Source organism: Oncorhynchus mykiss, chromosome 5 (assembly GCF_013265735.2).
Source record: "Oncorhynchus mykiss isolate Arlee chromosome 5, USDA_OmykA_1.1, whole genome shotgun sequence".
Classification (NCBI taxonomy): Eukaryota; Metazoa; Chordata; class Actinopteri; order Salmoniformes; family Salmonidae; genus Oncorhynchus; species Oncorhynchus mykiss.
In genome coordinates, this window is record NC_048569.1 from 42,087,361 (window position 1) to 42,113,699 (window position 26,339).

Sequence of the window (26,339 nt, forward strand, 5' to 3'; positions counted from 1 at the left end):
GACTGTTCAGGGTTTTGGATGTGTTCAGAATGTTCAGGGTTGTGGATGTGTTCAGACTGTTCAGGGTTGTGTATGTGTTCAGGGTTGTGGATGTATTCAGACTGTTCAGGGTTGTGGATGTGTTCAGATTGTTCTGGGTTGTGGTGGTGTTCAGACTGTTCTGGGTTGTGGATTCAGACTTGTCTGGGTTGTGGATGTGTTCAGACTGTTCTGGTTGTGGATGTGTTCAGACTGTTTTGGGTTGTGGATGTGTTCAGACTGTTCAGGGTTGTGGATGTGTTCAGACTGTTCAGGGTTGTGGATGTGTTCAGGGTTGTGGATGTATTCAGAATGTTCATAGTTGTGGATGTATTCAGAATGTTCTGGGTAGTGTATGTGTTCATAATGTTATGGGTTGTGGATGTGTTCAGACTGTTCTGGGTTGTGGATGTTTTCAGACTGTTCAGGGTTGTGGATGTGTTCAGACTGTTCAGGGTTGTGGATGTGTTCAGACTGTTCAGGGTTGTGGATGTGTTCAGACTGTTCAAGGTTGTGGATGTGTTCAGACTGTTCAGGGTTGTGGATGTGTTCAGATTGTTCAGGGTTGTGGATGTGTTCAGACTGTTCAGGGTTGTGGATGTGTTCAGACTGTTCAGGGTTGTGGATGTGTTCAGAATGTTCAGGGTTGTGGATGTATTCAGACTTTTCAGGGTTGTGGGTGTGTTCAGACTGTTCAGGGTTGTGGATGTGTTCGGAATGTTCAGGGTTGTGGATATGTTCAGACTGTTCAGGGTTGTGGATGTGTTCAGACTGTTCAAGGTTGTGGATGTGTTCAGACTGTTCAGGGTTGTGGATGTGTTCAGATTGTTCAGGGTTGTGGATGTGTTCAGACTGTTCAGGGTTGTGGATGTGTTCAGACTGTTCAGGGTTGTGGATGTGTTCAGAATGTTCAGGGTTGTGGATGTATTCAGACTTTTCAGGGTTGTGGGTGTGTTCAGACTGTTCAGGGTTGTGGATGTGTTCAGACTGTTCAGGGTTGTGGATGTGTTCAGACTGTTCAGGGTTGTGGATGTGTTCAGAATGTTCAGGGTTGTGGATGTATTCAGACTTTTCAGGGTTGTGGATGTATTCAGACTTTTCAGGGTTGTGGGTGTGTTCAGACTGTTCAGGGTTGTGGATGTATTCAGACTGTTCAAGGTTGTGGATGTATTCAGACTGTTCAGGGTTGTGGATGTGTTCGGAATGTTCAGGGTTGTGGATGTGTTCAGACTGTTCAGGGTTGTGGATGTGTTCAGACTGTTCAAGGTTGTGGATGTGTTCAGACTGTTCAGGGTTGTGGATGTGTTCAGAATGTTCAGGGTTGTGGATGTGTTCAGACTGTTCAGGGTTATGGATGTGTTCAGAATGTTCAGGGTTGTGGATGTGTTCAGAATGTTCAGGGTTGTGAACCTATTCAGACTGTTCAGGGTTGTGGATGTGTTCAGAATGTTCAGGGTTGTGGATGTATTGAATGATCCAGGTTGTGGATGTGTTCAGACTGTTCAGGGTTGTGGATGTGTTCAGACTGTTCAGTGTTGTGGATGTGTTCAGACTGTTCAGGGTTGTGGATGTGTTCAGACTGTTCAGGGTTGTGGATGTGTTCAGACTGTTCAGTGTTGTGGATGTATTCAGAATGTTAATGGTTGTGGATGTATTCAGACTGTTCAAGGTTGTGGATGTGTTCAGACTGTTCAGGGTTGTGGATGTGTTCAGGCTGTTCAAGGTTGTGGATGTGTTCAGACTGTTCAGGGTTTTGGATGTGTTCAGGCTGTTCAAGGTTGTGGATGTGTTCAGACTGTTCAGGGTTGTGGATGTGTTCATACTGTTCAGGGTTGTGGATGTGTTCAGGATTTTCAGGGTTGTGGATGTGTTCGGAATGTTCAGGGTTGTGGATATGTTCAGACTGTTCAGGGTTGTGGATGTGTTCAGACTGTTCAAGGTTGTGGATGTGTTCAGACTGTTTAGGGTTGTGGATGTGTTCAGACTGTTCAAGGTTGTGGATGTGTTCAGACTGTTCAGGGTTGTGGATGTGTTCAGGCTGTTCAAGGTTGTGGATGTGTTCAGACTGTTCAGGGTTTTGGATGTGTTCAGGCTGTTCAAGGTTGTGGATGTGTTCAGACTGTTCAGGGTTGTGGATGTGTTCATACTGTTCAGGGTTGTGGATGTGTTCAGGATGTTCAGGGTTGTGGATGTGTTCAGACTGTTCAGGGTTGTGGATGTGTTCAGACTGTTCAGGGTTGTGGATGTGTTCAGACTGTTCAGTGTTGTGGATGTGTTCAGACTGTTCAGTGTTGTGGATGTATTCAGAATGTTCATGGTTGTGGATGTATTCAGACTGTTCAGGGTTGTGGATGTTTTCAGACTGTTCGGGGTTGTGGATGTGTTCAGACTGTTCAGGGTTGTGGATGTGTTCAGACTGTTCAGGGTTGTGGATGTGTTCAGAATGTTCAGGGTTGTGGATGTATTCAGAATGTTCAGGGTTGTGGATGTGATCAGACTGTTCAGGGTTGTGGATGTGTTCAGACTGTTCAAGGTTGTGGATGTGTTCAGACTGTTCAGGGTTTTGGATGTGTTCAGAATGTTCAGGGTTGTGGATGTGTTCAGACTGTTCAGGGTTGTGTATGTGTTCAGGGTTGTGGATGTATTCAGACTGTTCAGGGTTGTGGATGTGTTCAGATTGTTCTGGGTTGTGGTGGTGTTCAGACTGTTCTGGGTTGTGGATTCAGACTTGTCTGGGTTGTGGATGTGTTCAGACTGTTCTGGTTGTGGATGTGTTCAGACTGTTTTGGGTTGTGGATGTGTTCAGACTGTTCAGGGTTGTGGATGTGTTCAGACTGTTCAGGGTTGTGGATGTGTTCAGGGTTGTGGATGTATTCAGAATGTTCATAGTTGTGGATGTATTCAGAATGTTCTGGGTAGTGGATGTGTTCATAATGTTATGGGTTGTGGATGTGTTCAGACTGTTCTGGGTTGTGGATGTTTTCAGACTGTTCAGGGTTGTGGATGTGTTCAGACTGTTCAGGGTTGTGGATGTGTTCAGACTGTTCAGGGTTGTGGATGTGTTCAGACTGTTCAAGGTTGTGGATGTGTTCAGACTGTTCAGGGTTGTGGATGTGTTCAGATTGTTCAGGGTTGTGGATGTGTTCAGACTGTTCAGGGTTGTGGATGTGTTCAGACTGTTCAGGGTTGTGGATGTGTTCAGAATGTTCAGGGTTGTGGATGTATTCAGACTTTTCAGGGTTGTGGGTGTGTTCAGACTGTTCAGGGTTGTGGATGTATTCAGACTGTTCAGGGTTGTGGATGTATTCAGACTGTTCAGGGTTGTGGATGTGTTCGGAATGTTCAGGGTTGTGGATGTGTTCAGACTGTTCAGGGTTGTGGATGTGTTCAGACTGTTCAAGGTTGTGGTATGTTCAGACTGTTCAGGGTTGTGGATGTGTTCAGAATGTTCAGGGTTGTGGATGTGTTCAGACTGTTCAGGGTTATGGATGTGTTCAGAATGTTCAGGGTTGTGGATGTGTTCAGAATATTCAGGGTTGTGAACCTATTCAGACTGTTCAGGGTTGTGGATGTGTTCAGAATGTTCAGGGTTGTAGATGTATTGAATGTTCCAGGTTGTGGATGTGTTCAGACTGTTCAGGGTTGTGGATGTGTTCAGAATGTTCAGGGTTGTGGATGTATTCAGACTTTTCAGGGTTGTGGGTGTGTTCAGACTGTTCAGTGTTGTGGATGTATTCAGACTGTTCAGGGTTGTGGATGTATTCAGACTGTTCAGGGTTGTGGATGTATTCAGACTGTTCAGGGTTGTGGATGTATTCAGAATGTTCAGGGTTGTGGATGTGTTCAGACTGTTCAGGGTTGTGGATGTATTCAGACTGTTCAGGGTTGTGGATGTGTTCAGAATGTTCAGGGTTGTGGATGTGTTCAGACTGTTCAGGGTTGTGGAAGTGTTCAGGGTTGTGGATGTGTTCAGACTGTGTTGTAATGTGTGCTGTATGTTCTATCCAGCCCAACCTGGAGATCAACCACCATGCAGACAAATCTCTAGACAGCTTCTGTAAGTGGCAGAAGTCCATCCTCAGTCACCAAGGAGACGGGAACAGCATCCCAGAGAACGGCATGGCTCACCATGACAACGCTGTCCTTATCACACGGTAGATTCTCCACCTCCACTCTCACGTACCTACACAGACACACACACATGCACGCACACACACACACTTATTTTCCTCTTACCTATTATTATGTTTTGCACTGACTCTCTTGCGCAGAGTTGATGTACACTCACATACTACACTAACATTCCAACACACACACACAAAACACAGACACACACACACACACATTCACACTCTTCTCACATGCTGCTGTTTTATTTTTGACATGTCTTTTTATTGAACTTTTATTTAACGAGGGAAGTCAGCTCAGAACAAATCCTTATTTACAATGACGGCCTCCCAAAAGGCCTCCAGTGGGGACGGGGCCTGGGATTAAATAAATACATACTTTCTGTTTATTATCTGTGCATAGTCATTTAACCCCTAACCCACATGCATGTACTGTATTACCTCAACTACCTCAACTACCTCGCACCCCTGCACATAGCCTCGTTACCGATACCCCTGCACATAGCCTCGTTACCGATACCCCTGCACATAGCCTCGTTACCGATACCCCTGTACATAGCCTCGTTACCGATACCCCTGTACATAGCCTCGTTACCGTTACCCTTGCACATTGACTCGTTACCGATACCCCTGTACATAGCCTCGTTACCGATACCCCTGCACATAGCCTCGTTACCGATACCCCTGCACATTGACTCGTTACTGATACCCCTGCACATAGCCTCGTTACCGATACCCCTGCACATAGCCTCGTTACCGATACCCCTGCACATAGCCTCGTTACCGATACCCCTGCACATTGACTCGTTACCGATACCCCTGTACATAGCCTCGTTATTGTTAATGTTATTTTTATTGTGTTACCATTTTTCCTTTAGTCTAAGAGGCACAGTTTTCGTACTTACTTTTGAAACAACTCTGCGTTGTTGGTTAAGGGCGTTGTGAGTAAGCATTTCACGGTAAGGTCTACTACACCTGTTGTTTGAAACAACTCTGCGTTGTTGGTTAAGGGCGTTGTGAGTAAGCGTTTCACGGTAAGGTCTACCACACCTGTTGTATTTGGCGCAAGTGGCAAAAAACATACGATTGGATTTTCGATGATGGTTCGTTCGGCGGTAGAAGTGTGCGGTAATTGACCTCGCCATATGTCTCTTGTGCGTCTGTTTACTTAAACGCTTTAGCAGTCCTTCCACCTTCCCACTTTGTGCTGCGTCTGCGTTTCACAGCCAGAACAGTAGCGTTGAAACACACAGCCTGGCCACTACTCATATCTATTACTGGCTCTGGGTGAAGCTGATGACAACGGGAAGCGATGGTCTTTCAGGCACACTCAGATTTATGGCTGGTAACCGTGTTGCGGCAAAAACACTGTCATAACTGCTGTTGGCATTATTGTTGACCGTAGTGTGATTGACATGGGCTAAAACCCTGCTTTTGACTCTTCCTGCCTGGCTGTGGACTAATGTTTGCCTAGTGCTAGTTGACTAAGCTGTTTGGTGAGCCGTCAATAGGAGATACTGTAGTAGGTAAGGTCCTCTAATGCTACTGAAAGTAATAGTTGGTCGCCTTAGAAACAGCGTTAGAAGTTTTGCTTGGATTCTGATGCTAGCAGGCTACTGAAGGGGTTTTTCGGGAGTGCTGTTCCCAGCCACCTGTTTGTCTGTTGTGCTGGTAATTATCGGAAGGGCAGGTCTGTACTGCCAAAGTTACATCACCTCAGCCTTCTGCTGCTATAGGGCTTTCCACCGTCTGTCTGATGCTAAACCAACACTAGCTGCTATGCTTTCACTAAAGCATTGTGTTGTATATACATGCTGCAGGCTGCTTACAGGGTTCAGTGAAGTTCAGTGACTGTAGGTTTGTGTTATAGGTCCAGTACAACATCTTATTAGAGAGAGAGAGAGAGAGTGGGGGGGGGGTGAGGAGAGAGAGAGAGAGAGAGAGAGAGAGAGGAGGGTGAGGAGAGAGAGAGAGAGAGAGGGGGGTGTGGAGAGAGAGAGAGAGAGAGAGAGAGAGAGAGGGGGGGGGGTGAGGAGAGAGAGAGAGAGATTGAGAGTGAGAGCGAGAGAGAGATTGAGAGTGAGAGCGAGAGAGAGAGAGAGTGTGTGAGAGAGAGAGAGAGAGAGAGAGAGCGAGAGAGAGTGAGAGAGAGAGAGAGAGAGGGGGGGTGAGGAGAGAGAGAGAGGAGCGAGAAAGAGAGGGAGGGAGGGAGAGAGAGAGGGGGGGAGGAGAGAGAGAGGACCGAGAGAGGGAGGGAGAGAAAGAGGGAGGGAGAGAGAGAGAAAGGGTGGGAGGGAGTGAGGGGGGAGGAGAGAGAGAGGAGAGAGAGGGAGGGAGGAAAGAGAGAGAAAGGAGAGAGAGGGGGGAAGAGGAGAGATAGAGAGCAAGAGAAAGAGAGGGAGGGTGGAGGAGAGAGAGAGAGAGAGAGAGAGAGAGGGGGAGGGAGGAAAGAGAGAGAAAGGAGAGAGAGGGGGGAAGAGGAGAGATAGAGAGCGAGAGAAAGAGAGGGAGGGTGGAGGAGAGAGAGAGAGAGAGAGAGAATCAGAACTTTGGTGGGGCCTGCGTTTAATGGGACAACAAGATGTGTGTGTTGGTGATGAGCTGGGCTGAAGTATGGTAACATTAGAGAGAGTATAAATAGTTCATGATGGACCTCGAGAAGCTTTCATTTACCACCGCGTGTGCTAGAACATTCCCCCGTTCCCAGGTGGAATCCACCTTCAAGAGAGAGCCCAGCAATTTTAAGACTGTTTGCGTTAGCAACGCGCAGCTTTACTGTATGTGTGGCTATTACATTTATGACTAATGAAGAAAAATATCAGGTTAAATAAAAGTGTTTTATGAGATGATGACGAGGGATGCCCTAGGCCACGCTCTTTATCATAGTACTATCTATATCCCCTCATTTAAAACATGTGGGAACTGCCTCTGGAGGCTGTCTCTGTGTGTTGCGTTTGAGCCTCTCTCACTTCTAAGTCCGTCGTGAAGTGTATACAGCCGACAACACCAAATGCACGGCGTACTGTACTCCCAAACTCAACTTCTGCCAGGCCGTCATCCTGAATAAGAATTTGTTATTAATTGACTTGCCTGGTACAATAAAAGTTCCATGGAAGTCAAATAAAAAAGAAGCTTCTAAGCGTGCCATGCGGGGGTTGGTTCACTTTGCTGAGGGCAGGCTGAGGTCACCACGAGTGCACAGAAACAATGATGTCATGGTAGCGGTCTTGACAGTAGCGGTCGTCCTGGTGTTGGCCTCCTGTGGTTGCAGGCTGGTTGCGGTCAATCAGGACATAAGGAGGAGACATTATCCTTGAGGTGGATGGAGTCAGTTCGGATGGGTCGTCCTTCTAGGCATGAATCATGATTGTGACCTCTCCTTCGTTCCCCTTGTCTGAATGTCTATCTCTCTCTTTCTCTCTCTCGCTTTCTCTCGCTCTCTCTCTCCATTTCTCTCTTTCTCTCTCTCGCTCGCTCTCTCTCTCTCTCTCTTTCTTCCTCTCTCTCTCTCTCTCTCTCTCTCTCTCTTTCTTCCTCTCTCTCTCTCTCTCTCTCTCTCTCTTTCTTCCTCTCTCTCTCTCTCTCTCTCTCTCTCTCTCTCTCTCTCTCTCTCTCTCTCTCTCTCCCTTTCTCTCTTTCTCGCTCTTTCTCTCTCTCTCTCTCTCTCTCCCTTTCTCTCTCTCTCTCTGTCTCTCTCTCTCTCTCTGTCTCTCTCTCTCAATTAAATTCAAAGGATTTATTGGCATGGGAAACGTGTTTACATTGCCACAGCAAATTAAAAAACAAAAACAAAACAACAATGACAAAAACCAACAAAACAAAAAGGCAAAAACAATCCTTTTGGCCTCCTGTGGTTGCAGGCTGGTTGCGGTCAATCAGGACATAAGGAGGAGACATTATCCTTGAGGTGGATGGAGTCAGTTCGGATGGGTCGTCCTTCTAGGCATGAATCATGATTGTGACCTCTCCTTCGTTCCCCTTGTCTGAATGTATCTCTCTCTCTCTCTCTCTCTCTCTCTCTCTCTCTCTCTCTCTCTCTCTCTCTCTCTCTCTCTCTCTCTCTCTCTCTCTCTCTCTCTCTCTCTCTCTCTCTTTCTCTCTCTCTCTCTCTCGGAGTGCATGCTGGGAGTGAGTCGTCAAGCAGGAGTGATTGTGAGAACGAATGGAATTTATTTTCACTCTATTGGGTTTTGGTATGTACATATATATATATATTGATTAGTTTAGTTGTTTTAAGGGTATATTGTCTAACTATCACTAAGCACGTATAGGGGTGGTGGGATCTTTGAGGTTGGTTTTTCGCGAGGGCACAACCAGCGGGTGGGGCTGGTTGTAATGGCCACTCGCGGAAGTGTAGAGTTTGAAAAACTTAGTCGGAGGCATGGAGTAAAAATTCCTGCTGCGGCTGGGTGTTCAGTGGAAGAATGTAGCTTGGCTGTGGGTGCTATCATTGGGTATGATAGCATTAAATCAGCCTCAAGGATGAATAGCGCTGTAGTGATATTCTTAGATTCAATTGAAAAGGTGAATAAGATAGTTGAGAGGGGTGTTGTGTTGCGGGAGACACAGACGCCGGTATTTCCGCTTATGAATCCTGCGAAGAAAGTTATGCTTTCTAACGTGCCACCATTTGTTAGAGATGAAGTGTTAGAGCGAGAGTTATCTCGCAATGGTCAAATCGTATCTACAATAAAGAAGGTTCTTTTTGGATGCAAATCTCCGTTGTTGAAACATGTCGTGTCTCATAGGAGACAAGTGCATATGATTTTAAAAAAGGAAGGAGATGAACTGAATTTAGCGTTTAGTTTTAAGATTGATGGATTTGATTATGTCTTTTATGCATCTACTGAATCAATGAAATGTTTTGGATGTGGAAGAGAGGGGCATTTGGTGCGTAATTGTCCCGAGAATGAACGCGCTGAGCCTGGTAGTAGCTTTAGTGCGGGTGCAACTAACGTACCACAGCGAAGGGATGAAAATACTACAGGTGTAGGGGAAGAGAGAAGGTGGGCAGATGTGGTTGGAAAAGTAGGAGAGGAAGGCATTGTGGATACGGGGGCAATTGTGGTAGATCAGAACAAAGAGGGAGGGGAAACACTAGGTGAGATTGCGACTGCCGTCGCTGAGGTGGTGCTGGAAAATGAAATTGGAGGTCAAGAGGAGATTGAAATAATGGAAAAAGAAGTGGATGTTTTCAAAATACCGAGGAGTAAAAGGAAGAATTTAAGGGGTGGTGAAGGGTCTAATTCTAAGAGAAAGGTAGAGATGGATAAATCAGGTGAAGATGAACAGGTTGTAGAGATGGGGTTTTCTTCTGGGGAGGATAGCGAGAGTGAGTCATCTGACGCGTCACAACAATATAGTGAGATAGATGGGGTGGAAGGGAGGTATGGGATCGAGAAGATACGTCAATTTCTGAAGTTGACAAAAGGGAAGAAATATATGCAGGATTACAATGTAACTGATTTTTTCCCTGAACGTGAATTGTTTATTGAATCAGCAAAGTTTCTGATGTCAAAAATTACAGGGGGAGGTTTGAAAAGCCCTGAAATTGCTAGACTCAAGAAAGTGGTCACGAGAGTAATAAGTGATGCAAATTCTAAAGAAAATGAAAGAGTTCAGTTGCAGTTTTAACTCTGTAAAGAGATGTGGTGGCTGTATCTTCCTCTGTATTTTTTTCTTATCCATGAGCAGTTTTAAGATCTCTTCTTTAAACGTAAATGGGGCAAGAGATGTTAAAAAAAGAGCCATGGTGTATGAGTTAATGAGGGGAAAGGGAAGTGACATAATTTTTCTACAAGAAACGCATAGTAATTTGGAAAATGAAGTTATGTGGCAACAGGAGTGGGGGGGGACAGTGGTGTGTAGTCATAAAAACTCAAAAAGTGGGGGTGTGGTTATCTTGTTCTCAAAAGGGTTTTTGCCTTTGTCATATGAGGTTGAAGAGGTAGTTGAGGGGAGGTTATTAAAAGTTAGAGCAAGGTATGAAAACATCAATATGTGTCTGATAAATGTATATGCCCCAGTGGTGACAGTTGAGAGGGTATGTTTTTTAGAGACATTATCAAATACCATTGAGAAATGTAACAAAGAAGATTATTTGTTTATTGCTGGGGATTTTAACTGCACAGTTAGTGATTTAGATAGAAATCACCAAGAACCTCATATAGCCTCAAGGACGTTTTTAAAACGCCTTATTGTAACAAATGAACTGTGTGATATTTGGCGGAGTCAACATGGAGGAACAAGGCAGTACACCTGGGCGCATGTGAGAGAGAACATCATCTCTATGGCCAGGTTAGATAGGTTTTATGTTTTTGAGCATCAATCTCAGGTCTGTAAATCAAGTGTGATAACTCCAGTGGGATTTTCTGATCATTGTTTAATAACAGAGGTGGTGTTCATTAACGATGTAAAACCTAAAAGCGCATACTGGCATTTTAATATAACTTTATTGAGTGATGCTCACTTCAGGAATTGTTTCAGTTTTTTTTGGGAGAGGTGGAGGTCTCAAAAGGCCAGTTTTGTATCCCTTCAACAATGGTGGGATATAGGGAAAATCCAGATTCAACAATTTTGTAATCAATACACGAGGAATGTCACCAAGGATATCACCAGATCAATGAAAGCCCTAGAGATTGAAATAGTGGAACTCATGACGTTGGTTGAGACCACAGGAGATCGAGGCCATACTCAGGCCCTCAAGAGGAGAAAAGCTGCATTGGCAGATCTGCTGGGTATCAGAGCACAGGGGGCACTGGTGAGAAGTAAATTTCAGGGCATATCTGAAATGGATGCCTCATCCAAATTTTTCTTTGGTTTAGAGAAAAAGAATGGACAAAGAAAAATTATTCATTGTCTCAAATCAGCTGTTGGACAAGAGCTCACTAGCCCTATTGAAATTAGAAAGAGGGCAGTAGAGTTCTATGCTGAGCTCTACAAGTGTGAGTACAAAGAGGACAAAACAGTGACACAGCAGTTCTTTGATGGGCTCCCAAAGGTGCCTGCAGAAGCTCAGGTTGAGCTTGAGCAACCATTGTCTTTGCAGGATTTATACACTGCATTAAAAGGCATGGAAAATGGAAGGGCACCAGGCATTGATGGGCTTCCCGTTGACTTTTTTAAGTATTTTTGGGCTATGTTGGGAGAGGATTGGTTAGAAGTAGCTAATGATAGTTTAACCGGAGGGTTACTACCAATAAGCTGCAGAAGGGCTGTCCTCACCCTACTGCCTAAAAAGGGTGACCTGAGGGAGGTGAAGAACTGGAGGCCGGTGGCTTTATTGTGTACTGATTATAAAATATTGTCAAAGGCTTTGTCCAACAGGCTGAGGGAGGTGATGGGGCAAATCATACATATGGATCAGTGTTCCTGGCAGGCAGATAGGGGATAACATTTCTCTGATTCGTGATTTTTTGGACGTCTCTAGGGCTATTGGGTTGGATGCTGGTCTAATTTCAATTGATCAGGAAAAGGCATTTGACCGAGTTGAACATCAATATTTATGGCAAACGTTTGAGGCGTTTGGGTTCAGCTCTGGTTTTATTGCCATGATAAAGGTGATATATGGTGACATTGAAAGTGTATTGAAAGTTAACGGTGGTTTGAGTGCTCCTTTTAAAGTGTGTAGAGGTATTAGGCAGGGATGTTCTATGTCTGGGATGTTATATGCTATTGCTATAGAGCCACTACTAAATAGCATTAGAAGTCGCATTGCAGGGGTGTGCCTTTCAGAGGATATTCCTCCTATTCGTCTTTCAGCCTATGCTGATGATGTAGTTGTGCTAGTGAAAAATCAAGCGGAGGTGGATAGTTTGAGTCTAATGGTTGATCGTTTTAGGGGAATATCCTCTGCAAAGGTAAATTGGGAAAAGAGTTGTGCTTTACAGATTGGAGAATGGTCTGGAGGGATCATGGCTTTGCCAGGGGGGCTAGAATGGTGTAAGGGAGGTTTTAAGTATCTTGGAGTGTACCTAGGAGATGAGGGGACTATGGAAAAAAATTGGAGTGGGGTGGTTGAAATGGTGGAAGGGAGGATGAGGAGATGGCGTTGGTTACTATCTCGTATGTCATATAGGGGGCGCACTATTATAGTTAACAATGTGATTGCCTCTGCACTGTGGCATCGGTTGTCAGTTTTAGAACCACCATCTGGCCTTCTGGCTAAGATACAGGCAATTATTGTGGATTTCTTTTGGGATAAATATCACTGGGTTCCACAAAGTGTTTTGTATTTGTCAAAAGAGGAGGGGGGACAAGGTCTTGTACATCTTGCTAGTAGGGCTGCTGCTTTCCGGTTTCAGTTTATTCAAAGGTTGCTTTATGGACCGGAAAATGTGGTGTGGAGAGGGGTGACAGGTCTTATATTACAGCGGGTTGGAGGATTAGGTTTAAAGAAGGCTTTATTTCTGGTTGATAGTAGCCAGATTTCTAGGGAGGGAGTACCTCCGTTTTACAGAGGCCTTCTCAGAGTGTGGAGCGTAATGAAGGTGTCCAGAAGAACTTCAGCGGAGTCAGTGCATTGGCTGTTGGAGGAACCTCTGGTGTATGGGGCAAGACTGGATTGTACAACTGCAGCTGTTCCACATTTCTCCAAGATTCTGGTGAAGGGGAAAATCATCACCTTAAGACAGTTAATGGCCATGGCTGGGCCCGCCTTAATGGATGGAAGACGGGTGGCAGAACATTTGGGGATGAGGTCGGAAAGGATTGTCGGACAAATGCTGGGGAGCTGTAGGAAGGCTCTGTCAGCGGAAGAATGGGGTATGCTTAGTAGCCACAAGGAGAAGGTGCAAGATGAAGACGTCTCATTTCCAAAACTAGGGATTACACCAAATATCCCAGAGTCAGAAAGAAAGGCGTTATTGCTGGATTTGAGAGGGTTGGAGGAGGTGGGTTTGGATGAGGTGAATGGGAAGGAATTGTATAGGGGGTGTGTCAAGGTGTTGAATAAAGATAAATTGAAAAATAGAAAAGATACTCCATGGAGGGTAAAATTGGGCATTGATGACAAGGTAAAGCCAGCATGGAGAGCACTGTACAAACCACCGTTACAAAAGGGTACTGGTGATATGCAATGGAGGGTTTTACATGGCATCATTGCAGTTAATGCTTTTGTATCTGTTATTAACTCAGATGTTAGAGATGGATGTCCTTTTTGTAATATAAGAGAAACCATTTTTCACTGTTTTATGGAGTGTGAGAGGATAAAACCTCTATTGGAAATGCTGGAATCTTTGTTTAAAGCTGTAGGGGAGGTTTTCAATAACACTGTTTTTATTTTGGGGTTTCAATATAGTAAACAACAGAAAAGAAAATGTCAAATGTTAAATTTTATTTTGGGACAAGCTAAGATGTCAATTTTTCTGAGTAGGAAACATAAGATAGAAACGGGATATGGGCAGGATGTAAGATGTGTTTTTAAAGGTTTAGTGAAAGCAAGAATAAAAGTAGATTTTGAGTTCTTTTCAGCTGTAAAAGATCTCCTATTATTTGAGGAGAAGTGGGCCTACGAAGGAGCGCTTTGTTTTGTAGAGGAGGGGAAATTATTTTTTGCTGCTGAAATAAGTTGAATGTATGTTATGTATTTATTTTTGTTTAGGAATTACATGTTGTTTCATTTCTGAAAAGGCAGTGTGTCTTTTTATGTTAACACTTGAGTAAAAAATAAAGGTTTTATAAAAACTCAAACTCTCTCTCTCTCTCTCTCTCTTTCTTATGGCTCTCTTGCCATTGTGGGCCCATCAGGAGGAGAGGAGACATTCTCCCCAGACAGAGTCATTCCGCTCATTATCCTTGAGGTTATGTATGGTCCACGTCCAGCTCCTCCCTCTAGGCACCGTGCTATACAGAGCGACCTCTCCATCCCTCGCTGTTGTTGCTTTATTAGGCTCTGGCCACGTCATCGAGGATGCGGTGTCTCGTTTGGAACGTGGCCCGTGGTGTTTGAGAAACTCAGGGGGAAATTAAAGGAAGTAAATCTAAATAAATAGATGTCCTAAACGAGGTGGAGTCTGCTTGTCCTCGAGACCGTACCTCATGGGTTTGGAACCGGTCCACCGGGATAGGGGGGTGGAGGGAAAACAGATGGAGGGAGGGAGGGGGGGGGGGGGGGGGGGGGGGGGGGGCAAAATTAAATGTAATTTGCAGTGTCCTTGGGTTTTTAATAGCTTAAAAGCTTTAGGAATGATTGGATCACTCATTATAAATGTATGATGTGTGCTCTGGTAAGCGCTGAGGCTGACTGTATGGAACTGTTTTCCCTGCGCTGGATTGGATTAGCATTGTATCAGAGAGAGAGAGAGAGAGAGATGTACAGATAGATAGGAGGACGGACGGACGGATGGGCGGGCGGACTGAGGGCGAGGGTTACATCAGGGACACAGCAGGGTCTTATTGGACTTTAAACACTGTGTTGCTTCCTGTCTGCCTGCCTGTCTGCCTGTCTGCCTGTCTGCCTGTCTGCCTGCCTGCCTGCCTGTCTGTCTCCATGTGCTTTTATAGAAGGACAAACCTTCATGATATGACTAAACCGTTCAAAGACTTGTTGCTGTATAACAACTAAGGTCAAATACTGCAGGTAACTGCCTGAGATGCCTGGTATTGACATCAAAGGTGCTGAGAATAGAATAAAATAGAATATATGAACATAGAATAGAGGAGACGAGAGTAGAGCAGAATAGAAGCACAGAGCGCCTGACAGAAGAATCCTCATGTTTCTTCTTCCTCTTCCTCCCTCAGGTACGACATCTGCACTTACAAGAACAAACCCTGTGGGACTCTAGGTGAGTGTCTCTACGTTATGCTCTCTGTTCCAATCTGTTCTGGAGGCAAGGGGAGACAGCTCAGAGAGACCAGGTAGGGTATACTGTCGGCAGGGCAGGGTACAGACAGGGCAGGGTACAGACAGGGTTAGGTACAGACAGGGCAGGGTACAGACAGGGCAGGGTACAGACAGGGTTAGGTACAGACAGGGCAGGGTACAGACAAGGCAGGGTAAAGACAGGGTTAGGTACAGACAGGGCAGGGTACAGATGGGGTTAGGTACAGACAGGGTTAGGTACAGACAGGGCAGGGTACAGAAAGGGTTAGGTACAGACAGGGTTAGGTCCAGGCAGGGCAGGGTACAGACAGGGTTAGGTACAGACAGGGCAGGGTACAGACAGGGTTAGGTACAGACAGGGCAGGGTACAGACAGGGCAATGTACAGACAGGGTTAGGTACAGACAGGGCAGGGTACAGACAGGGTTAGGTACAGACAGGGTTAGGTCCAGACATGGCAGGGTAGTGGTAGGGCAGGGTACAGACAGGGTTAGGTCCAGACAGGGTTAGGTCCAGGCAGGGCAGGGTAGTGGTAGGGAAGGGTACAGACAGGGTTAGGTCCAGGCAGGGCAGGGTAGTGTAGGGCAGGGTACAGACAGGGTTAGGTCCAGGCATGGCAGGGTAGTGGTAGAGCAGGGTACAGACAGGGTTAGGTCCAGACAGGGTTAGGTCCAGACAGGGCAGGGTATAGACAGGGTTAGGTCCAGACAGGGTTAGGTCCAGGCAGGCTTAGGTCCAGGCAGGGTTATGTCCAGGCAGGGCAGGGTACAGACAGGGTTAGGTCCAGACAAGGAAGGGTACAGACAGGGTTAGGTCCAGGCAGGGTTAGGTCCAGACAAGGCAGGGTCCAGACAGGGTTGGGTCCAGGCAGGGCAGGGTACAGACAGGGTTAGGTCCAGACAAGGCAGGGGATAGACAGGGTTAGGTCCAGACAGGGCAGGGTACAGACAGGGTTAGGTCCAGACAGGGTTAGGTCCAGGCAGGGTTAGGTCCAGGCAGGGTTAGGTCCAGGCAGGGTTAGGTCCAGGCAGGGCAGGGTACAGACAGGGTTAGGTCCAGACAGGGTTAGGTCCAGGCAGGGCAGGGTACAGACAGGGTTAGGTCCAGGCAGGGCAGGGTACAGACAGGGTTAGGTACAGACAGGGTTAGGTCCAGACAGGGTTAGGTCCAGACAGGGTTAGGTCCAGACAGGGCAGGCTACAGACAGGGTTAGGTCCAGGCAGGGCAGGGTTAGGTACAGACAGGGTTAGGTCCAGGCAGGGTTAGGTCCAGGCAGGGTTAGGTCCAGACAGGGTTAGGTCCAGACAAGGCAGGGTCCAGACTGGGTTAGGTCCAGGCAGGGTTAGGTCCAGGCAGGTTTAGGTCCAGACAGGATTAGGTCCAGACAGGGCAGGGTACAGACAGGGTTAGGTCCAGACAAGGCAGGGTACAGACAGGGTTAGGTACAGACAGGGCAGGGTACAGACAGGGTTAGGTCCAGGCAGGGTTAGGTCCAGACAGGGTTAGGTCCAGACAAGGCAGGGTCCAGACAGGGTTAGGTCCAGGCAGGGTTAGGTCCAGGCAGGTTTAGTTCCAGACAGGATTAGGTCCAGACAGGGTTAGGTACAGACAGGGTTAGGTCCAGACAAGGCAGGGTATAGACAGGGTTAGGTCCAGACAGGGCAGGGTACAGACAGGGTTAGGTCCAGACAAGGCAGGGTACAGACAGGGTTAGGTACAGACAGGGCACGGTACAGACAGGGTTAGGTACAGACAGGGTTAGGTCCAGACTGGGTTAGGACCAGACAGGCTTAGGTCCAGACAGGTTAGGGTACAGACCGGGTTAGGTCCAGACAAGGCAGGGTACAGACAGGGTTAGGTCCAGACAGGGTTAGGTCCTTACAGGGCAGGGTACAGACAGGGTTAGGTCCGGACAAGGCAGGGTACAGACAGGGTTAGGTCCAGACAGGGCAGGGTACAGACAGGGTTAGGTCCAGACAGGGTTAGGTCCAGGCAGGCTTAGGTCCAGGCAGGGTTATGTCCAGGCAGGGCAGGGTACAGACAGGGTTAGGTCCAGACAAGGCAGGGTACAGACAGGGTTAGGTCCAGGCAGGGTTAGGTCCAGACAAGGCAGGGTCCAGACAGGGTTGGGTCCAGGCAGGGCAGGGTACAGACAGGGTTAGGTCCAGACAAGTTAGGGGATAGACAGGGTTAGGTCCAGACAAGTTAGGGGATAGACAGGGTTAGGTCCAGACAGGGCAGGGTACAGACAGGGTTAGGTCCAGACAGGGTTAGGTCCAGGCAGGGCAGGGTACAGGCAGGGTTAGGTCCAGGCAGGGTTAGGTCCAGGCAGGGCAGGGTACAGACAGGGTTAGGTCCAGACAAGGCAGGGTACAGACAGGGTTAGGTACAGACAGGGCACGGTACAGACAGGGTTAGGTACAGACAGGGTTAGGTCCAGACTGGGTTAGGACCAGACAGGCTTAGGTCCAGACAGGTTAGGGTACAGACCGGGTTAGGTCCAGACAAGGCAGGGTACAGACAGGGTTAGGTCCAGACAGGGTTAGGTCCTTACAGGGCAGGGTACAGACAGGGTTAGGTCCGGACAAGGCAGGGTACAGACAGGGTTAGGTCCAGACAGGGCAGGGTACAGACAGGGTTAGGTCCAGACAGGGTTAGGTCCAGGCAGGCTTAGGTCCAGGCAGGGTGATGTCCAGGCAGGGCAGGGTACAGACAGGGTTAGGTCCAGACAAGGCAGGGTACAGACAGGGTTAGGTCCAGGCAGGGTTAGGTCCAGACAAGGCAGGGTCCAGACAGGGTTGGGTCCAGGCAGGGCAGGGTACAGACAGGGTTAGGTCCAGACAAGTTAGGGGATAGACAGGGTTAGGTCCAGACAAGTTAGGGGATAGACAGGGTTAGGTCCAGACAGGGCAGGGTACAGACAGGGTTAGGTCCAGACAGGGTTAGGTCCAGGCAGGGTTAGGTCCAGGCAGGGTTAGGTCCAGGCAGGGTTAGGTCCAGGCAGGGCAGGGTACAGACAGGGTTAGGTCCAGACAGGGTTCGGTCCAGGCAGGGCAGGGTACAGACAGGGTTAGGTCCAGGCAGGGCAGGGTACAGACAGGGTTAGGTACAGACAGGGTTAGGTCCAGACAGAGTTAGGTCCAGACAGGGTTAGGTCCAGACAGGGCTGGCTACAGACAGGGTTAGGTCCAGGCAGGGCAGGGTTAGGTACAGACAGGGTTAGGTCCAGGCAGTGTTAGGTCCAGGCAGGGTTAGGTCCAGACAGGGTTAGGTCCAGACAAGGCAGGGTCCAGACAGGGTTAGGTCCAGGCAGGGTTGGTTCCAGGCAGGGTTAGGTCCAGGCAGGGTTAGGTCCAGGCAGGGTTAGGTCCAGACAGGGTTAGGTCCAGGCAAGGCAGGGTCCAGACAGGGTTAGGTCCAGGCAGGGTTAGGTCCAGGCAGGTTTAGGTCCAGACAGGATTAGGTCCAGACAGGGCAGGGTACAGACAGGGTTAGGTCCAGACAAGGCAGGGTATAGACAGGGTTAGGTCCAGACAGGGCAGGGTACAGACAGGGTTAGGTCCAGACAAGGCAGGGTATAGACAGGGTTAGGTCCAGACAGGAAAGGGTACAGACAGGGTTAGGTCCAGACAGGGTTAGGTCCAGGCAGGGTTAGGTCCAGGCAGGGTTAGGTCCAGGCAGGGTTAGGTCCAGGCAGGGCAGGGTACAGACAGGGTTAGGTCCAGACAGGGTTCGGTCCAGGCAGGGCAGGGTACAGACAGGGTTAGGTCCAGGCAGGGCAGGGTACAGACAGGGTTAGGTACAGACAGGGTTAGGTCCAGACAGAGTTAGGTCCAGACAGGGTTAGGTCCAGACAGGGCTGGCTACAGACAGGGTTAGGTCCAGGCAGGGCAGGGTTAGGTACAGACAGGGTTAGGTCCAGGCAGTGTTAGGTCCAGGCAGGGTTAGGTCCAGACAGGGTTAGGTCCAGACAAGGCAGGGTCCAGACAGGGTTAGGTCCAGGCAGGGTTGGTTCCAGGCAGGGTTAGGTCCAGGCAGGGTTAGGTCCAGGCAGGGTTAGGTCCAGACAGGGTTAGGTCCAGACAAGGCAGGGTCCAGACAGGGTTAGGTCCAGGCAGGGTTAGGTCCAGGCAGGTTTAGGTCCAGACAGGATTAGGTCCAGACAGGGCAGGGTACAGACAGGGTTAGGTCCAGACAAGGCAGGGTATAGACAGGGTTAGGTCCAGACAGGGCAGGGTACAGACAGGGTTAGGTCCAGACAAGGCAGGGTATAGACAGGGTTAGGTCCAGACAGGGCAGGGTACAGACAGGGTTAGGTCCAGACAAGGCAGGGTACAGACAGGGTTAGGTACAGACAGGGCACGGTACAGACAGGGTTAGGTACAGACAGGGTTAGGTCCAGACTGGGTTAGGTCCAGACAGGCTTAGGTCCAGACAGGTTAGGGTACAGACCGGGTTAGGTCCAGACAAGGCAGGGTACAGACAGGGTTAGGTCCAGACAGGGCAGGGTACAGACAGGGTTAGGTCCAGACAGGGTTAGGTCCAGGCAGGGTTGGTTCCAGGCAGGGTTAGGTCCAGGCAGGGTTAGGTCCAGGCAGGGTTAGGTCCAGACAGGGTTAGGTCCAGGCAAGGCAGGGTCCAGACAGGGTTAGGTCCAGGCAGGGTTAGGTCCAGGCAGGTTTAGGTCCAGACAGGATTAGGTCCAGACAGGGCAGGGTACAGACAGGGTTAGGTCCAGACAAGGCAGGGTATAGACAGGGTTAGGTCCAGACAGGGCAGGGTACAGACAGGGTTAGGTCCAGACAAGGCAGGGTATAGACAGGGTTAGGTCCAGACAGGAAAGGGTACAGACAGGGTTAGGTCCAGACAGGGTTAGGTCCAGGCAGGGTTAGGTCCAGGCAGGGTTAGGTCCAGGCAGGGTTAGGTCCAGGCAGGGCAGGGTACAGACAGGGTTAGGTCCAGACAGGGTTCGGTCCAGGCAGGGCAGGGTACAGACAGGGTTAGGTCCAGGCAGGGCAGGGTACAGACAGGGTTAGGTACAGACAGGGTTAGGTCCAGACAGAGTTAGGTCCAGACAGGGTTAGGTCCAGACAGGGCTGGCTACAGACAGGGTTAGGTCCAGGCAGGGCAGGGTTAGGTACAGACAGGGTTAGGTCCAGGCAGTGTTAGGTCCAGGCAGGGTTAGGTCCAGACAGGGTTAGGTCCAGACAAGGCAGGGTCCAGACAGGGTTAGGTCCAGGCAGGGTTGGTTCCAGGCAGGGTTAGGTCCAGGCAGGGTTAGGTCCAGGCAGGGTTAGGTCCAGACAGGGTTAGGTCCAGACAAGGCAGGGTCCAGACAGGGTTAGGTCCAGGCAGGGTTAGGTCCAGGCAGGTTTAGGTCCAGACAGGATTAGGTCCAGACAGGGCAGGGTACAGACAGGGTTAGGTCCAGACAAGGCAGGGTATAGACAGGGTTAGGTCCAGACAGGGCAGGGTACAGACAGGGTTAGGTCCAGACAAGGCAGGGTATAGACAGGGTTAGGTCCAGACAGGGCAGGGTACAGACAGGGTTAGGTCCAGACAAGGCAGGGTACAGACAGGGTTAGGTACAGACAGGGCACGGTACAGACAGGGTTAGGTACAGACAGGGTTAGGTCCAGACTGGGTTAGGTCCAGACAGGCTTAGGTCCAGACAGGTTAGGGTACAGACCGGGTTAGGTCCAGACAAGGCAGGGTACAGACAGGGTTAGGTCCAGACAGGGCAGGGTACAGACAGGGTTAGGTCCAGACAGGGTTAGGTCCAGGCAGGGTTAGGTCCAGGCAGGGCAGGGTACAGACAGGGTTAGGTCCAGGCATGGCAGGGTAGTGGTAGGGCAGGGTACAAACAGGGTTAGGTCCAGACAGGGTTAGGTCCAGGCAGGGCAGGGTACAGACAGGGTTAAGTCCAGGCAGGGCAGGGTAGTGGTAGGGCAGGGTACAAACAGGGTTAGGTCCAGACAGGGTTAGGTCCAGGCAGGGCAGGGTACAGACAGGGTTAGGTCCAGGCATGGCAGGGTAGTGGTAGGGCAGGGTACAAACAGGGTTAGGTCCAGACAGGGTTAGGTACAGACAGGGCAGGGTACAGACAGGGTTAGGTCCAGACAGGGTTAGGTCCAGACAGGGTTAGGTCCAGACATGGCAGGGTAGATGTAGGGCAGGGTACAGACAGGGTTAGGTCCAGACAGGGTTAGGTCCAGTCAAGGCAGGGTACACACAGGGTTAGGTCCAGGCAGGGCAGGGTAGTGGCAGGGCAGGGTACAGACAGGGTTAGATCTTGGCAGGGCAGGGTACAGACAGGGTTAGGTACAGACAGGGCAGGGTACAGACAGGGTTAGGTACAGACAGGGTTAGGTCCAGGCAGGGCAGGGTACAGACAGGGTTAGGTCCAGGCATGGCAGGGTAGTGGTAGGGCAGGGTACAAACAGGGTTAGGTCCAGACAGGGTTAGGTACAGACAGGGCAGGGTACAGACAGGGTTAGGTCCAGACAGGGTTAGGTCCAGACAGGGTTAGGTCCAGACATGGCAGTGTAGATGTAGGGCAGGGTACAGACAGGGTTAGGTCCAGACAGGGTTAGGTCCAGTCAGGGCAGGGTACACACAGGGTTAGGTCCAGGCAGGGCAGGGTAGTGGCAGGGCAGGGTACAGACAGGGTTAGATCTAGGCAGGGCAGGGTACAGACAGGGTTAGGTACAGACAGGGCAGGGTACAGACAGGGTTAGGTCCAGACAGGGTTAGGTCCAGACAGGGTTAGGTCCAGGCAGGGCAGGGTACAGACAGGGTTAGGTCCAGGCAGGGCAGGGTAAAGACAGGGTTAGGTCCATGCAGGGCAGGGTACAGACAGGGTTAGGTCCAGGCAGGGTTAGGTCCAGGCATGGCAGGGTAGTGGTAGGGCAGGGTACAGACAGTGTTAGGTCCAGACAGGGCAGGGTACAGACAGGGTTAGGTCCAGGCAGGGTTAGGTCCAGGCAGGGCAGGGTACAGACAGGGTTAGGTCCAGGCATGGCAGGGTAGTGGTAGGGCAGGGTACAGACAGGGTTAGGTCCAGACAGGGTTAGGTCCAGGCAGGGCAGGGTACAGACAGGGTTAGGTCCAGGCAGGGCAGGGTAGTGGCAGGGCAGGGTACAGACAGGGTTAGGTCTAGGCAGGGCAGGGTACAGACAGGGTTAGGTCCAGACAGGGTTAGGTCCAGGCAGTGCAGGGTACAGACAGGGTTAGGTGCAGGCAGGGCAGGGTACAGACAAGGTTAGGTCCAGGCAGGGTTAGGTCCAGGCAGGGTTAGGTCCAGGCAGGGCTAGGTACAGACAGGGTTAGGTCCAGACAGGGTTAGGTCCAGACAGGGTTAGATACAGACAGGGTTAGGTCCAGACAGGGTTAGGTCCAGGCAGGGTTAGGTCCAGACAGGGTTAGGTCCAGGCAGGGCAGGGTACAGACAGGGTTAGGTCCAGACAGGGTTAGGTCCAGACAGGGTTAGGTCCAGGCAGGGTTAGGTCCTGACAGGGTTAGGTCCAGGCAGGGCAAGGTACAGACAGGGTTAGGTCCAGGCAGGTCAGGGTAGTGGTAGTGCAGGGTACAGACAGGGTTAGGTCCAGGCATGGAAGAGTAGTGGTAGGGCACGGTACAGACAGGGTTAGGTCCAGACAGGTTTAGGTCCAGACAGGGTTAGGTCCAGACAGGGTTAGGTACAGACATGGTTAGGTCCAGGCAGGGCAGGGTACAGACAGGGTTAGGTCCAGGCATGGCAGGGTAGTGGTAGGGCAGGGTACAGACAGGGTTAGGTCCAGACAGGGTTAGGTCCAGACAGGGTTAGGTCCAGACAGGGTTAGGTACAGACAGGGTTAGGTCCAGGCAGGGAAGTGTAAAGACAGGGTTAGGTCCAGGCATGGCAGGGTAGTGGTAGGGCAGGGTACAGACAGGGTTAGGTCCAGACAGGGTTAGGTCCAGGCATGGCAGGGTAGTTGTAGGGCAGGGTACAGACAGGGTTAGGTCCAGGCAGGGCAGGGTGCAGGCAGGGTTAGGTCCAGGCAGGCTATGGTAGTGGCAGGGCAGGTTACAGACAGGGTTAGGTCTAGGCAGGGCAGGGTACAGACAGGGTTAGGTACAGACAGGGTTAGGTCCAGACAGGGTTAGGTCCAGGCAGTGCAGGGTACAGACAGGGTTAGGTCCAGGCAGTGCAGGATACAGACAGGGTTAGGTCCAGGCAGGGTTAGGTCCAGGCAGGGTTAGGTACAGACAGGGTTAGGTCCTGACAGGGTTAGGTCCAGACAGGGTTAGGACCAGACAGGGTTAGGTCCAGACAGGGTTAGGTCCAGGCAGGGCAGGGTACAGACAGGGTTATGTCCAGACAGGGTTAGGTCCAGACAGGGTTAGGTCCAGGCAGGGCAAGGTACAGACAGGGTTAGGTCCAGACAGGGTTAGGTCCAGACAGGGTTAGGTCCAGGCAGGGTTAGGTACAGACAGGGTTAGGTCCAGGCAGGGCAGGGCAGGGTAAAGACAGGGTTAGGTCCAGGCATGGCAGGGTAGTGGTAGGGCAGGGTACAGACAGGGTTAGGTCCAGACAGGGTTAGGTCCAGGCAGGGCAGGGTACAGACAGGGTTAGGTCCAGACAGGGTTAGGTCCAGGCAGGGCGGGGTACAGACAGGGTTAGGTCCAGACAGGGTTAGGTCCAGACAGGGTTAGGTCCAGACAGGGCAGGGTACAGACAGCGTTAGGTCCAGACAAGGCAGGGTACAGACAGGGTTAGGTCCAGACAGGGCAGGGTACAGACAGGGTTAGGTCCAGGCAGGGCAGGGTACAGACAGGGTTAGGTCCAGACAGGGTTAGGTCCAGACAGGGTTAGGTCCAGACAGGGCAGGGTACAGACAGGGCAGGGTACAGACAGGGTTAGGTCCAGACAAGGCAGGGTACAGACAGGGTTAGGTCCAGGCAGTGCAGGGTACAGACAGGGTTAGGTCCAGGCAGTGCAGGATACAGACAGGGTTAGGTACAGACAGGGTTAGGTCCAGGCAGGGAAGTGTAAAGACAGGGTTAGGTCCAGGCATGGCAGGGTAGTGGTAGGGCAGGGTACAGACAGGGTTAGGTCCAGACAGGGTTAGGTCCAGGCATGGCAGGGTAGTGGTAGGGCAGGGTACAGACAGGGTTAGGTCCAGGCAGGGCAGGGTGCAGACAGGGTTAGGTCCAGGCAGGCTATGGTAGTGTTAGGGCAGGTTACAGACAGGGTTAGGTCTAGGCAGGGCAGGGTACAGACAGGGTTAGGTACAGACAGGGTTAGGTCCAGACAGGGTTAGGTCCAGGCAGTGCAGGGTACAGACAGGGTTAGGTCCAGGCAGTGCAGGATACAGACAGGGTTAGGTCCAGGCAGGGTTAGGTCCAGGCAGGGTTAGGTACAGACAGGGTTAGGTCCTGACAGGGTTAGGTCCAGACAGGGTTAGGACCAGACAGGGTTAGGTCCAGACAGGGTTAGGTCCAGGCAGGGCAGGGTACAGACAGGGTTATGTCCAGACAGGGTTAGGTCCAGACAGGGTTAGGTCCAGGCAGGGCAAGGTACAGACAGGGTTAGGTCCAGACAGGGTTAGGTCCAGACAGGGTTAGGTCCAGGCAGGGTTAGGTACAGACAGGGTTAGGTCCAGGCAGGGCAGGGCAGGGTAAAGACAGGGTTAGGTCCAGGCATGGCAGGGTAGTGGTAGGGCAGGGTACAGACAGGGTTAGGTCCAGACAGGGTTAGGTCCAGGCAGGGCAGGGTACAGACAGGGTTATGTCCAGACAGGGTTAGGTCCAGACAGGGTTAGGTCCAGGCAGGGCAGGGTACAGACAGGGTTAGGTCCAGACAGGGTTAGGTCCAGACAGGGTTAGGTCCAGACAGGGTTAGGTCCAGACAGGGCAGGGTACAGACAGCGTTAGGTCCAGACAAGGCAGGGTACAGACAGGGTTAGGTCCAGACAGGGCAGGGTACAGACAGGGTTAGGTCCAGGCAGGGCAGGGTACAGACAGGGTTAGGTCCAGACAGGGTTAGGTCCAGACAGGGTTAGGTCCAGACAGGGCAGGGTACAGACAGGGCAGGGTACAGACAGGGTTAGGTCCAGACAAGGCAGGGTACAGACAGGGTTAGGTCCAGACAGGGCAGGGTACAGACAGGGTTAGGTCCAGGCAGGGCAGGGTACAGACAGGGTTAGGTCCAGACAGGGTTAGGTCCAGACACGGTTAGGTCCAGACAGGGCAGGGTACAGACAGGGCAGGGTACAGACAGGGTTAGGTCCAGACAAGGCAGGGTACAGACAGGGTTAGGTCCAGGCAGTGCAGGGTACAGACAGGGTTAGGTCCAGGCAGTGCAGGATACAGACAGGGTTAGGTCCAGGCAGGGTTAGGTCCAGGCAGGGTTAGGTCCAGACAGGGTTAGGTCCTGACAGGGTTAGGTCCAGACAGGGTTAGGACCAGACAGGGTTAGGTCCAGACAGGGTTAGGTACAGGCAGGGCAGGGTACAGACAGGGTTATGTCCAGACAGGGTTAGGTCCAGACAGGGTTAGGTCCAGGCAGGGCAAGGTACAGACAGGGTTAGGTGCAGACAGGGTTAGGTCCAGACAGGGTTAGGTCCAGGCAGGGTTAGGTACAGACAGGGTTAGGTCCAGGCAGGGCAGGGTACAGACAGGGTTAGGTCCAGACAGGGTTAGGTCCAGACAGGTCCAGTGGTAGGGCAGGGTACAGACAGGGTTAGGTCCAGACAGGGTTAGGTCCAGGCATGGCAGGGTAGTGGTAGGGCAGGGTACAGACAGGGTTAGGTCCAGGCAGGGCAGGGTGCAGACAGGGTTAGGTCCAGGCAGGCTATGGTAGTGGCAGGGCAGGTTACAGACAGGGTTAGGTCTAGGCAGGGCAGGGTACAGACAGGGTTAGGTACAGACAGGGTTAGGTCCAGACAGGGTTAGGTCCAGGCAGTGCAGGGTACAGACAGGGTTAGGTCCAGGCAGTGCAGGATACAGACAGGGTTAGGTCCAGGCAGGGTTAGGTCCAGGCAGGGTTAGGTCCAGACAGGGTTAGGTCCAGGCAGGGCAGGGTACAGACAGGGTTATGGCCAGACAGGGTTAGGTCCAGACAGGGTTAGGTCCAGGCAGGGCAAGGTACAGACAGGGTTAGGTCCAGACAGGGTTAGGTCCAGACAGGGTTAGGTCCAGGCAGGGTTAGGTACAGACAGGGTTAGGTCCAGGCAGGGCAGGGTACAGACAGGGTTAGGTCCAGACAGGGTTAGGTCCAGACAGGGTTAGGTCCAGGCAGGGTTAGGTACAGACAGGGTTAGGTCCAGGCAGGGCAGGGCAGGGTAAAGACAGGGTTAGGTCCAGGCATGGCAGGGTAGTGGTAGGGCAGGG

At 50.7% G+C, this 26,339-nt stretch overlaps 1 protein-coding gene across 2 annotated transcripts in view; it reads left to right on the forward strand.

Moving 5' to 3' along the window:
* Positions 1-26,339, forward strand: part of LOC110522946 (A disintegrin and metalloproteinase with thrombospondin motifs 6) — a 145,915-nt gene that overhangs the window by 44,914 nt on the left and 74,662 nt on the right. For both annotated transcript variants that reach the window (XM_036977579.1, XM_036977580.1), the window contains exons 7-8: positions 4,027-4,172; positions 14,886-14,929. In XM_036977579.1, coding sequence (XP_036833474.1) covers positions 4,027-4,172; positions 14,886-14,929 — 190 coding nt within the window. The remainder of the gene's footprint in view (positions 1-4,026; positions 4,173-14,885; positions 14,930-26,339) is intronic.